Here is a 14474-nt window from a genome sequence, read left to right on the forward strand (position 1 = left end):
AAATATTTTTTTTAAGGACAAGAAAAACACAGTCGTCAGTGTTAATTCTTTACATCACTAGGAATGGTTTGCGATCATTTCAGCAACAAGTGTCCTGCTTCCCCATTTCTTAGTTTATTATGTACCCTTGCTGATTAAATGCACTTGATGTATATCGTGAAAATTAAAAAAAAAAATTGAGACAAGTATACAGGACATTTAAAAGATCAATGTACAACAAACCTTTCTCCAAGACAGTATTCAAGGACAACAAATAAATCCAAACCTCTACACCAACTGAATGAACCAATTCCAGGATTCTGTTATGAGTACATTTGCATGCTCATTCAAATAATAATAATAATAATAACAACAACAAAAAGCATCATTTGTGTCCTCTCATCTAGATGTTATACAATTTGGGCAGTTTCAGTAGTTGGGAGGTTGCACTGCCAGGGTTTTGATGAAACACAGAGCATTTGCGGTTTGACTTTCCCGGTGCGTGTCTGAGTTTGTTCCTTCAGTCTTTTGAGAGCTTAGAACTAGAAATGAAGCGGTTAAGTACTCCTGGCCCCTTAGCTAAACTGCTAACGAGAGAAGGTGTGAGATACAATCAATCAGCGCCTGTGTTCCTCCCTCCTCCCACCCCAACCCCAACCCGCCATAACGACCCGTACTGGTCGTGGACAGCTGTCTAAAACCTCCATTTTCATCCCCAGAGCCTCGTATATTGAGAAAAAACATTGATCAATATGAAAAGACCAGTAATTAGAATTTGTATCTTTTTTTATGGTTTTTTTTTCACAGTTTGAACTCACACACTGGTGACCGGCCCCTCGGTCGGTCTTGGTCTTCCCTGGGCTGTGGGCCAACCCCAGGTCCCTCAGGGCGCTAGGTCACAGATCACCCCCTTGCCAGCACTTCCTCTCTGTGGTACAGGCAGACACTGAAAAACATGGAACGCATGCCAGAACAGGAACTTCTTTTTTTTTTTTTTTTCTTCTTCTTTTTTTTCTCTGAAGGCACCGTTCCCCTATGGTGGTGATTTTTTTTGTCTGTTTGATGCAGTGGTTGTTTTCCATTGAACATTTTTGTCTGAACTATTTGCTAAACCTTTCACAACCAAACTATGATTTTTTTTAATTCTATGACAAAGAACACATTTTATTCACATGAGGATATTCACGCATTCACAGTGCACAAGCTTGCTGTCTAAAGAATGAGAAACACACTGTACAAAAAGATCTGATTGAATAGTTTTGAATTCCCAAATTCACATCAGAGCACTATGGCTTAAATAATGTATTCTTCCAGGCATCATTTTTGTCTGTATGCATAAAAAGAGACTAATCATCAAAACATAGAAATCTTCAAACTCTTCTTTTTAAATCTGTCTTTTGAGATGGGATAAAATTGCTATAAAATGACTGATGAATGCAACATTCATAATGGTTTAAAACAATCTGTCAACACATTGTACATAAAGAGGGATAATTTTGTATTTCCCAGCCATTGTAACCTTTAAAGCCTGATCTTTGATGACATCATTCTGAGTAAGCCGTAATGTGATTGGCTGCAGTGGAGTGGTGGGCAGAGCTACGGCAGTTGTCCACCTTCATCTGTCAACCAATGGACCTGCTGCCCAGAGCTCCTTCCATTATATTTACTGTTGTGGGGGGGTGGGGGGGGGGGGGTGTCAAAGGTCAAATTCTCATTGTTAACCAGACCCTCCACTTCAAGTGCATTTAGTAGGAGTAGGTTAAAGCAGAATGAATTGGAGAGTGACAAAGACAGAATGGAAAGGCGTGTGGTGTTCTTTTTTTGTCAAAGTGAAAATAAAATAATATGAATTTTTCAAAGTGGCTTTAAGCTGTTTGCACCCCTAACTGTCAACCTTGACTTCCTTTCATTGTGTTGGACAAATTCTTTCTGTTCTCTTCATTTTTTTTGTTGTCGTTGTGATGTTTTACATACAAGCACGCTGTGTTCATAAAATGGAAATAATGGTAAAACAGTGTAAAAATCTGAAAAAAAAACAAAAAACAAAAAAGCAAACAAAACAAAACGTGGAAAAATCCTTTTGCAAAGCAAGCATGCTAACGCTCTACGCTATAGCTAGCCGTCAAAATAAAAACAAATAAAAAAATAGATAACATAAAAGGCAGTTATTTTTGCACATAATCTTTTAACAAGAAAACATTAAAACGTACCCAGACCCTATTAGCAGTAACAAGAAAATGACAATACTGCATTATAATAAACAACATAATCGGGAATAATGTGGGTTGAGTAATGTCACAAACCGTGTGTGCACAACATAAAGGCATTGTTCTTGAATAAAGCTAAATTCTCCATGGTTTTTCTACTCAAACTGATATTGGTTTTCTTAATTATCGCTTTATCGTTTCATAACTCAAGATTTTGCTTAACTGAGGACTCCCATGGACAGCGCTGATGAAAGCTCGCTTTTGGTTCCCTCCAACCACTTCAGAAAACAAAAACATATTAAAAAAAAAAACAAAAAAAAACGTAAGCATCTTTTTTTCCCCCTCGAATGTTGAAAACAAATGATAAAAAGACTGTGCATAAGATCGTTTTTCATCTACAAATCTAGACTTATTTCCTGATCTGAAAACTCCCCCCCCCCCCCCCCCAAAAAAAGACACTGAAGAAGGAAACTTTTAGTGAAATTGAGATTTTTTCCCCGTTTGTTTGGGTGTTGCGGTGTGACGCTCTGCGGGTCGGTGTGAGACTGGCTGCCGTTCCCTCCGCGCCCGCTGGATCACGCTTTGCTCTCGTTGCCGTTTGTCTGGGCGGCTTCGTTGGGGACCGTCTTCACCTCCGCCGCCGGCTTCTTGGCCTCGGCCTCCTCCGGTTTGCTCTTGCCGTCCACGGCGTTCTTCCTGTTCAGGAGAAAAACGCACAGGAGGGCTCTTTCAGTGAATCCTTCGCCAGTTCCTTCTCTCTGGTGAACTAGTCTTTTGAGATCTAAGCGCTTTCTCCTTTGCAAGAGACAAAAACACTTCAGACAGAGCACATCCAGTTTAACTTCAAATAAGTGAAAACAGAACAGATGTTTTTTTTTCTATTATTTTTTTTATAAACAAAAAACATCAAGTGGGAAAAGGGACTGTGAAACTTGAGACAGGCGAGAAGACGAAAATGTAGGAACATGAGTGTTACACCACAGAAGCATGCTGGAGGACACACGCCACCCAAGACTTGAGTAAAATGACATGAGCATGGAAGGGGAACCGGAGAAGCGGAGTCAGAAGAGGCGTGCGCCGTCTGTGAAGACAACGCTTGGCGCTACTCGCAAACCGCCCAGAGCGACAACGTGATGGCTGCTCGGTCTGCTTTCCCCCACCTGTAACACGGGTGCCGTGGTTCTGTCAGTCACCTCGAAGACATGAGGGCTGTGGGACTTGGAATGCAGGGTAAGGACCATCGAGATACAAGAATACAAGAACTCGAGACAGAAATTAGCTTATTGGCACCAGAGGCTTACTAAACCGCAATACCTTGGGTAACCACTAGCTCTGCGAGCTTCACGGAGAATGCCAATTCCTGGTCACCAGGTAAGGAGTGGGCAGTGCAAAGCTGCCCTCTGTGTGTAGGAATTCTTTGGTCATCAACTGTAGAGGTCTTCCTTGGCCTACCTGGCCTACCTGCGATTACTGAGCTCACCAGTGCTCTCTGCTTAATGATGTTCTGAACAGTTGATTTTAGTAAGCCTACATGGTAAAAGGTCCCCTGTTAATTCAACAGATAACATTTGGTCCCACTCTGGTCCAGATGTCATCTGTTAGAGCTGAATTAACAAGGTTATAGTTGAATTGACACTGTACACTTTACTGTGTAAGGTCTGGCCATTGACTCTGACTGTTGTTTTTCATATTTCTCAGCCTCACAAAGGCTTCCGTGACTTTCATTGGCACAACTCTGGTCCTTATGCTGACAAACACCAATAACAGACTCCAAAAGCAATTGAAAGCCTAGAATCGAGACTAGAAACTGAATGCTCTCTTATACTTGTACAAAGGAAGCAATTAAACACACCTGACTAATCAGAAACACCCGTGAAGCCATTTGGCACCTTGAAATGAAAAAGCCGCTGTTATTTCTACATGCTGAAACCAAAATGTATTTAAATAGCTTTTAATAAAAGCTGAGAATCTGCACTTTAAGTACAGAGCCAAATCAAGAAAAACCATGGCTTTGTCCCAAACGTTATGTACCATAAATTATCACATATATATGATAATTTGGTAATGAATAAAAAGTGAGCAGTTATTTTTTTGGAGGTGGTTTTAATGTACAAGGCATAAACTACTGAATCACCAATTTGTAAAAACGGACAGCATGATTTGTAATGAGCAGGTAGGAAGTAATGAACGTATTCTGTCCTTAAGAATTTTTTTTCCTTTTAACTATCAGTTTTTTTTTAAGGAATAAGAAATTTTAGGAATCTTATCCAATGGGCAGACAAGCCTTCTCTTCTCAGTGTGAACTAAGCAGACAGGGGGCGCTGTGCTTCACCCGGCACACCGCTTCCACTGCCCCACGGCGCAATCAGACTGCTCTCGTCCTCTCTATTCCCTCTTCCCCCTCCGCTTTATTGCACCTTGTGATCGTGCGACGGCGCGTTTGCTGAGTGATCGCGTTAGCGGCCGCCATTCATCTGCGCAACAACGCTAAACGGAGGCTAATGCGCTAACGGCTCCACCTGTCAGCGCAAAGTGAGCACCCAGCCGCGCGGGGAGCAGCAGGCCGCTGGGGCCGCGCTGCGCCGAACAGCCGCCCCAGGGGCGAGCCGCAGATCTCGCAGAGCGACTTCTGCTTTCCGCTCACGCCTCAGTGCCAGCCGAAGGCAACAGATATTAGAATATGGGGCGGCTGGAGCCGCGAGGAACCGGAGGACGACTCCGTATGTCAGAGTCATGTTTCCTCATCCTCACCAGACTGAAATTTCCTCATCCTCACCAGACTGAATCCCCACATACTTCAGTCACATAAACCACACCTTCCCTTGAGCTGTTTCTCAGCCAACACAGAAATCCATTAGCTTCTGCTGAAAAAGTGTCACGCGCTAAACTGATATAAAGCGGAGCCGTCCTGCGTCTGTTCGAGCTGGAAAGAGGCTTACTCCTTTTCCCTTTTTTCCCCGAAAAAGGCAGCGCTCCGCGGTAATGTAGCCTTTCAGCAGTAAATTGTGTCAAATCCAAGTAAATGGTACCGCGCGAACGAAAATAATTCCAGCGTTCTGAGAAAAGCCAGATCAATCAGGCCTTTCTCGTCAAGCGAGCGGCACCTCAGGATTCTGTGTGAGAGAAACAAAGGGCAGTACAATCAGCATAGATAGGGGGCACAAAACAAACGCTGTAGTCGGAAGGTGGTAAATGTAGTTTAAAAATAAAGAGCAATCCAAGCAACACAGCAGATTTTCTGGAGTGACCTCGCCCTCTAGAGGTGAAATGCTGTTACTGTGGGAGCCGCGAGCGAATGAGTGTTTGAGCGAGTGAGTAAATCAGTCGGTCGACGAATCGGTGAGCGGCGGCCGCTACCGTGTTTCCCGGTGAAAGCCAGCCGCCACTGATTAGTATGGTGCTTTAGGTATCTCAAAGACGTTCAGAAACAGGTGCAGGGGTGGAGGTGCGGCGGCGTGCCGTGTTTGTATAAAAACCTCTCTTGTCTGTGGCAGGTGGTGGGTCCCTGGGACGGGACACAGATGGAGAGAAACTCTGGGGGGGGGGGGGGGGGGGGGGGGGGGGCAGGGCGCTGGCAGAGCAGGGCAGAGAAGCAGCAGCAGCTGGCTCTGGCTCAGGATGAAAGGACGCAGAGGAGAGGAGAGGAGAGGAGCCAGTCCTACTTCAGACTGCAGTAATGACAAAGTGCTCACGGATCCCTGAACTTTCCCTTGCCAGGCGAGTGAGTCAGGGTCGATCCCTATGCTGGTTCCTGATAGGATTTACTCAGGCAGCCCCTGATACATTCCTGACCAGATTCATCAAGTGAGGAGCTGTCCTGAGCTCCCACGGTTAACCCTGATAGGGCTAACCAGAAATCCCCTGACTGATCCCTGATTAGGTTAACCAGAAATCCCCTGTCTGACCCCTGAAAAGGCTAAACAGACTGGACTACTATCTACTATCACTAGTAACACAGAGAGAAAAGGGCTAGACCATGATTTAACCTAAGCTTCCAATCATTACGCCTCACTGTCTCCATACATTGATGTCATCATAAGCAGCCAGCATCACCAAGACACTTTCCCAGTAAATATCCTGGGCTAGGCTGAGAGGAAAACGGACCGCTGAGGGGAGGCGAACGCCGCTATCGCTCGTGAGTGTCGAGGTGCTGTGGGCTTTTCGGTGAGCCACCGCGGATGATGGGTTACCCTGCCCGCTGACCCGTGCCGAGCGAGACGCCTCAGCCAACCGGCGCAGAACTCCCATGATGCCCGCTCGGCGCGAAGCAACACTTAACCCACCAATTAAGACGGCCGTGAGACCGCCAAATGGCGCTTGAAGGCCCCGCAGTCCGAGACCGGTAAATCTCCGCTGGACCCGGGGCGATGACGAGCGTGAAGAAGGCCTTCTGCTGGCTACCGGGGGAAGGGAGGCAAAATGGCCGCTCGGCGGAACGCACGGGGACGCAGCTCGAGGGAGGCTGTGAATAACGCTACGAGCGGTATCTGGGACGGCCGTCACCTTGGGGAAACGGTAATGTATTCATGAGAAGCGCCTGAGACGAGACGCCCCGGTACCACCGGGTGAAATGAAGACTGGCGGGTGAAGGAGGGCAGGGCAGAACCCCGCCCTTTTCGCCGGCGATGATTAAAGCCATTGGCTGGAGGCTCAAAGTGACCGGCCCTGTCGAGTGGGCGAGCCGCCTGACTTGGAGGGAGGGAGAGGGTGTCACGCGACAGAACTGAACAGAGAAAGAGCTGCCTCGCACTCTGCACAAAGAAAGACGAAGGTTGATGCTAAACAGATTCAGAGAATCTCATTTCCCCTCCTGTGGAAGCCTTTTGGTCGCTGCTTTCAGCTCTGTTTTCTGAATTACGTCTGCATCTGGCATCCAAATGAACCTTCAAGGCTCTGACAAATGGGGCGTCATTTGAAAAGTTCAGCAGAAGCAATGGAGTTGTGCTTTTGAAAGGACGTACTGTACCGCTCAGTTATTCATTTCTGCTTTTGCTAAAACATTTGGTTTTTCAAGCCAATGTTCAGCATAGCCCCATTCAACAATAAACTGGTTACGTCGCTGCAGCGTTTACCCAACACAGGAGTTTTCCAGGGCTCCAGTGTGACCATTTTACTCACATTTGGGAGTAAAAATGTGCCTAGTGCGACTAATCATTTTCATTGATCGTACCAGTGCAACTGGGATCTAGCTTGCCTGATCAGCAGTTGATTTATGTCTCTGTTGTGTGCGCGAGCGAGCGAGTCTGCTCTCTCTCCTCTAACGTCTTTGTAGTAATGCACACAGACAACTTTCTCCATGCGAAAACTGGTGAAGACGTCGGCTCTTTGAGGTGAACGTTAGCAGCCTACTCGCACATCTTAAGAACCATATCTCGCACATCCTTTTTTTTTTGTAAATAGTGAACGATCCTATGACGTCTGACTTTGGTAATCACGGTAGTGTAATTAACTGCTGTTAAAATAAAACTATGATTGATTTAGACTATAGCCAGATCTAAAAAGAATGGTGGGTGAGGCACGTGTTGGACTCCCTCCTGTGTGTGCAGGCGGTGTGAGGGTCCGACCGCATCGCCGTTCGTTGTGATGATGCACGCGGTCGTGAGAACAGCATCGAAGTGCCATGTTGTGTTCTCCTTTGCCGACTGTACGATGCAAAATGAGTTTCCCAACGGATGAATAAATGAATGAATCAGTCAATCAGTCCGTGTGCACATTTTCATCCTGAAAGAGAGATGCGTGATGTGCTGAAAAAGTATTTAACTGGGCCGCAACAATACAGCCTATCACTGTATATCATGGGTTAAATCGCAATATATTTATCTGCACAATACTGTGGAAATATTCAATAGCTGTAATGAGTTCCATCTGTAATCAAGAGAATCCACACTAAGTCAGCAATGATGCACAAAGATAAATAGCCCAAAAAATAAAAAAACACTGAAAAAAGAACAGTAGTAATAATAATTTATTTAGTTTATTCCTGAGTTGACTGCACCAGTTTTGGCCATTGCGCTTTATTTTTCTTAGTTTTGATGCAATATTATGTTCTATTTTTATGAGTGTGATTTGTTTTGAATGGCTCAATCTATGCACAGTATCTATTGTGCAATTTATCTAAATACATAAAATTCCCTACTATCACTGTGTATGTGTAATAGCGTCTTTCTGCTTTTTCATTTATTTAAATAGTTTTCATAACAAAAGAACTGCAAAATAATATTACTTTCGTAAATGGAATGTACTGTACGATTCCATTGAGCTATTTAAATTCTATGCGCAGAAAAACCAATCATAGGTTAAACTATTGCTAACTTTGGCTGATTTAGAAAAACTGGACGTACTGAACAGAGAGCTGTCTGGGGGCGGAAAGAACCGGCTCTTTTTTGGCGAGCTGAGCCAAATGATCTGACTCAGAAAGCCAGAATGCCCATCACTAGACTAGACAGGGCACATGGGGCGCTGAGGGTTAATCATGACGGATGATACCATCACTGCCAGTGGCTAACGCTACCTGAAACGGAGCTAACAATAGACTCTTTTTCAGGATGAAATCTACCGATGTTGGGCCTACGGTGCCTGCTCCACCTGGGTCTCCAGTCAGACGATCAGCTTTAAGGCATTCCTGCTTTAATGGGTATTCGCATGTGGCTAAATATCAAATGTGATGGCAAGGTAAAAAGTGCAAAGTTAAATACACTTTTGTGCTGAGCCACGGCAACTTTTGCGACCAAATTTTGTGCCGATGCCAGTAACTGAAAAAGTTACTGGTACCAATGCCACCAATGTAAAAAGTGAGTCTGGAGCCCTGACGATGACTGCGTAATATGCAACAGCACGGCAGATATATATCCCGCATACTGCAGATAATCCTGAGTTGTTCAGGAAAGGAGACATTTGGGCTGAACTTCAAAGAGGAAGTGGTACGTGGACGCATTTCTGACGGACTGTCCAGAAGACCATCGGGACTGTAAATGTCCTTTGTCAGAACTGTTTCAAGTGGCAGGCATTAAGCCGCAGATACAATCTCCTCGTGTCAAATCTGGTCAGATTCTAAAGACAAATGTAGCAGTTAATCTGGCCCCTTTTATTGCTATTTCTGCATTCATGACACCTAAAGTGAGACATTAAATTAAGCCATATCATTTTTTTTTAGCTGCATAATGACATCTTTTTGGCAGCTGAAAAACCACAATAGCGGAGAATGTAAATTATTCATCAGCCGCTTCGCAGAAACCTCTCCGTTGCAATAGCCATCACTCCTGGAGCAGTGTCACAGCCGACAGAAATCCATTTTCCTCTTCGCAAAAAACCACGTCTCGCCAAGCTGATGTGCAGCGGCATTATTCTGCATCTATTCATAATGCTAACATGCTCATCCCCTTTGTTTACTCAGAGAAGGGCCGCGCTCCCCAGCAATGCAGACCTTCCCTAGTGAAGTGTGAGTCATATCCACGTAAATGACACAAATCGAAGGGACTCCACCGAAACCAGACAAAGCAGGACGGCTGTATGACAGACACACCGAACCACCGGTGGGGTTCGTTTGTCTGCAATGTTACATTGTAAATAAATGTCTTAATTCTTCAGCAGGTCTTTTTGATTGAGAGCGCTTAGGGCTCTCCTTCCGTGTTTGTTAACAGGACTCTGACGCAAGCCAAACTGCAAGAGTTCGTTCTGAGCTGCTCCGAGCTCCCTGCTTTCACTTGCAGCTCAAAAGAAGTTATCATCATGCTGAGACTGTACGGAGGACTATTTGGGACAACTTCGGCTGGTGTTCATTTAATGGGATTAATTCATCATCTGCTTTAACCCTGCCTTTAACCTCTGCCCAGCGGCTAATCTCTGGCTAATTAGAGCTACACGGAGCCTCACAGCAGCCAATGAATCTTGTCCATTTGGCAACCAAACCCCAAGCGCTTTCCGCTCAATAGACCAGGATGTTGTCAAGGTGCCTTTAAAACGGACAGCATTGTCAGTGAATCTTCCAACCGGGTAAAAAAAGGAAAAATTCCACACCTCAATGAAATACGACAAAACAAATAGGACAAAAAAACATGGAAAAGTCCTTGGGCGTACTTTGTCGTTTAAACTTCTTGCTAAATATTTGGAAGACGAGGTTATGCGGCAGATATTCTCCTATTGCTGATTGGCCTGCACTGACAAACACCCCCGAGACAAAAAAAAGAACATCTGAGACCCCCCCTCCCTCTGTCTGCCAGTAGGATGGAGGGAGTCTGATCTTCAGAAGCGGCCCTGCCTGACCTGCCTCTCCGGGTAGTCAGCAGAAGGGCAGGGGAACCTCCCAACCCAACAGTCCCCCTCCCCTCTCTCAGTTTTGATCACGGGAGAGATCCGCTGCTGCTTTACTTCCTCTCGGAGAGCAGCTAAATAAAGACAGCCGGGCGGCTACAGGACCCCGTGCTGGGCGATATGCGCCCAAGCAGTGGCATTCATGGAGAGAGATGGGGAGAGAGAGGGAGAAAGAGAGAGAGAGAGAGAGAGAGAGAGAGAGAGAAAGCGTGCGCCAGCGGAGCGGAGAACACAGACAAAACCAGACCAAACGCGGAGGGGTGTGGGAGTGGGTCAGCGTGAGGGTGCTGGGGTGAGGTGCTGGCATGTGACACTTAAAGAGAGATGCGCGACTCCACAGAAACAGGAAGATGAGAAGACGGAGAGGAAGTCATACTCGTCTTGGCCGGACGCGGGTGTGGGCTGGGCGGTGGAGCCTGTGGGGGTCTCAGAGGGCTGCTTGCCCAGGGCCTCAAAAACATCCTTAGCCAGATCAGTGTCTGAGCTCTGGAAGGGTCCTCCGTCTATCTGAAAGTCCTGGTTCTGGGAGGACTTGGACGCACTGTTGGGGGCTTTGGTGGGCTCGGGCGGGGCCGGGGCCGACGTGTTGGTCTGCGGCGCCTCCTTGGTCGCCTCGGCTTTGGGTGGCTCGGGGGCGGGGGCGGGGGCAGGGGCGGGCGTGGCCTTGGTGTCGGGCACGATCGGGGTGGGGTTGCTGGGAGCTTTAGCAGCTTCCTTGGTACTGGTGGCTGTGGGGGCGGGGACTGGGGCAGGGGCGGGGCTGTCGCTCAGGTCGACCAGGGGCGCCACCGTGGGGGTGGATTGGGAGGGGGCGGCGGTGACGGGAGGGGCGGTGGCGCCCGCTTTGGGGGTGCTGGACTGCAGGGCGGGGGCGCTTTTGGGGTCTGAGGCCGGGGCGGCCGTGCTGGAGGTGAGGGTGGTGGCTTCACTGGCGGGGCTGTTCTGGGCAGTGGAGAAGGACTCGGTGACATTGTCAGAGTTAGTGACGACAGAAGGGAGCAAGTCCACCACTGTGGCAGTGGTGTCAGCCGTGTGCCTGTGAGAACAGGAGCAGAAAAGAGAGAGAGGAATATAGTGCCAGTGAGAGAGAGAGAGAGTGAGAGAGAGAGAGGGAGAGAGAGAGAGAGAGAGAGAGGACGCAGTGGCACAAACAGTGACTGTGTGTGAGACATGCAATTTTCAAGCACAGTAGTAGTGATTAACTTCAAAAACAGTTAAACAGGCCAAAATTTAAAGTGCGCACAGCACACTAAAAGGAAAGAGATACTGGCTTTGAGAGATCAAGCAGAGAAAAAGCGCTGACATTAAAGTGAGTTATATATGAGCGTTTCTGTGGTCTACCAAGACTCTGCTGAAAGATTCTGGATGGAAAGCGCAGAAGACCACTTAAGGGCTTAACACTTAAAATAAACATACCCTGGCATCTCAGAAATGATTCAATCACAGCATTCCCTAATGCCCTGAAGCTCAATTTTCTGGATTTCAGTAATGTGCACATTGAAAGACTTGCAATATTTAAACAGGTTTAATAAGTTCTCAGGTCGTCAACGAAGGTGAATGTTTACTCTGTCATCTGCTCATCGCAAGTGCAGCTCTGAGGTCAGACACGTGTTCCCAATGGCAGCTCATTATTTTCGTGTTCTAGAGGAGGCGCGCAGCGTTCTCCTGTTCCTGACGCAGGAGAGCCACCGTGATGCCGCGTGCTGCCGGGTCTCTGTGAAACACGGAGCCAAAGTCGCTGCTCAATGTGTCGCGGAACATTACTTTGAAGTTCCATCAGTTTGTTTTTTCCCCCCCCCAGAATTTATGTCACTTCAATTCAGTGTCTACAGACGCCACCCTGGCTCAGCATCTGGCAGCCGTGCCATCTTGGCTGAGCACTGCCGAAGAACAGAGCTTCTGGAGCCTTCTCCCTGTTTTCCCGGCAGGCTTTGCGCTTGTCAGAGGGGTGTGGCCTCTGAAACCGGCAACAGCAAGAAAAATATACAAAAGAAAGAGGGAGGGATTCATAAAAGAAGAGGGATAAGGAGAAAATAAGGGAGAGAGAAATATAGCCAGCAGGAAAACAGAGAGGGAGATGGAGGGAGATGGAGAGAAAAGATAGGGAAAGAGGGAGAGAGAAGGAGAGACGGAGGGAGAAACAGGAGGGGCACTCACTCAGGCTCCGTCAGTGGGGTGGTCTCGTTGGGCTCCGTCTGTCCCCCACCCTCATGGTTTGGGGTGCGCTCCTCCTCTGTCCTCACCTCCACAATCGGCTCCTTGGACTCGTCCTTCCTGTAATGGTGGTAATGGTTAGATGGAGGGCACCATGAAGGTGACAGACTGGTCATCCAACCAGCTCTGCTGTGAAATCTGCCATGGCCCATGTATACTAGTGGTGGGCATTACGGTTCTTTTCAAGGACCCAAATCATTTGATTCATTTCGCTAAAAGTTCAAGGATTTGTTCACCGTTTCCTTCACTGCTCTCGTTCACTAAGGAGAAAGAGTCATCCAGCGACTGGTTCAGACTCTCGTTCTCGCTCACTGATTCTCGTTTTTTGTGAATGCTGTCGTGGCTAATATTTATCACAGAGCCCACTGGTGAAAATCATTAAATACGTGCAGCTGCAGGTTCAATGTCAATGGCAACTTACTGAGAACACAAACAAAGGAACAAATAATTATGTGGAGGGGAGTCGGTTCCTTTCATTCACTAAAAATACTCGTTCAGAAAGGACAAACTGTTCATGAACGACACACTGCTAACGTGTACCGCCTACTGTAGCAGAGAGGTCTTAGGCTGGGCTATGGGCCTGATGCAGGGTACAGTGGCTGTGCTGTAGCTGCCTCACGCCCTGCACAGCGGGGGATGAGCACCACCCTGCCCGCCGCCGCCGCCGCTCAAACAGGGCCCTGACAAACTGCGGCCGCGCCCGAGCCGGACGCGATGCCAAATGGGCGGCCCCCAGCGACAAGGCCGCCCGGAATGAGCTGGGCAAATCAAACCGCCCGCCCCCCCCCTTCTCCCCAAGTCACTCACGTGAAGGCGGCCTTCCCCTCCTCCATGTCCTTGCCCTTGGCCCCGGGACCCGACTTGCCGCAGACGTTGACGGCGATGCACATGAGCAGGCCGCACTTGTTCAGGAAGTAGCAGGTGACGTCCACGGCCACCAGCAGCAGCACGAAGACGACGATGAGGATGCCCACGATGGCTCCCGTCCCCAGCCCGGACCCGTTGGTGACGGCGTCTTCAAGAGGGAGGGAGGGGGGGGGGTGGGGGGAGAAAGAGAGAGAGGAGGGGCATCATTCCATATCCCATCATACTATTACAGTCTTGGTTCACTTACCTAACTGATAACGTTTAATATCAAGGCTAAGAAAGCAGGCAGGCCCTTGCATTGCCATTTTAATGAAAGATACAGGCGCACTGATTCTCAGTGGTGTTTTGAGCTTGCAGGCCAGATTTTAATACCCCCCAAAAAAAAATGTATCATTAGACAGCAATATATTCATTGTCTTTGGCAATTAAAGCCCACAACACTAAAGAACAACTGAGAATCGAGGTCAAAACACAAAGAAAGAGCATCAGGCTGAAAGCACACGCTACTTACCAGCAAAAACATCCAAGGAAAAGATTTTAATAACTACACTTCTATTTACTGCTATCGCGCAATTATTAGCAAGCAACCATGTAAAGCATTTTAGTTTTAACTTCACATTCAACAAAATTACAGGCACAGAGAAACATTATAATAGAACAGAAGAGATGATAAGGAATATATGTTAAATAAAAAGGCACTTTCAGCCATTTCTACTCATAACAGGTCTCACTATTCTTCAAATGAACAACGGCCACTAGTGCCTAGAGTTCATATATTTGTTGAGGTGAAAGTAATTTTCATGGCAAAATTCAACGGTTTAAGACATTAGAAATGGTTTACACAAAAATAAAAAACACTGAATTAACCATTAGCAACATGGACTAGCAAACATCCAC

General features: G+C 47.1%; 1 protein-coding gene across 9 annotated transcripts in view; it reads right to left on the reverse strand.

Moving 5' to 3' along the window:
- Nucleotides 1-1648: 1648 nt before the first annotated feature.
- ncam1a (neural cell adhesion molecule 1a) overlaps nucleotides 1649-14474 on the reverse strand; it is a 240504-nt gene continuing 227678 nt past the window's right edge. For 6 of the 9 annotated variants that reach the window (XM_035434864.1, XM_035434863.1, XM_035434862.1 and 3 more), the window contains 4 exons: nucleotides 13518-13725; nucleotides 12654-12770; nucleotides 10873-11532; nucleotides 1649-2882 (listed from right to left, as the gene is read on the reverse strand). In XM_035434864.1, the coding sequence (XP_035290755.1) occupies nucleotides 2762-2882; nucleotides 10873-11532; nucleotides 12654-12770; nucleotides 13518-13725 (1106 nt within the window). In that variant the 3' untranslated portion in view covers nucleotides 1649-2761. The remainder of the gene's footprint in view (nucleotides 2883-10872; nucleotides 11533-12653; nucleotides 12771-13517; nucleotides 13726-14474) is intronic. The other 3 variants (XM_035434865.1, XM_035434868.1, XM_035434866.1) reach the window with 1 other exon arrangement.

The sequence above is a fragment of the Anguilla anguilla genome, chromosome 9 (assembly GCF_013347855.1).
Source record: "Anguilla anguilla isolate fAngAng1 chromosome 9, fAngAng1.pri, whole genome shotgun sequence".
Taxonomy (NCBI): domain Eukaryota; kingdom Metazoa; phylum Chordata; class Actinopteri; order Anguilliformes; family Anguillidae; genus Anguilla; species Anguilla anguilla.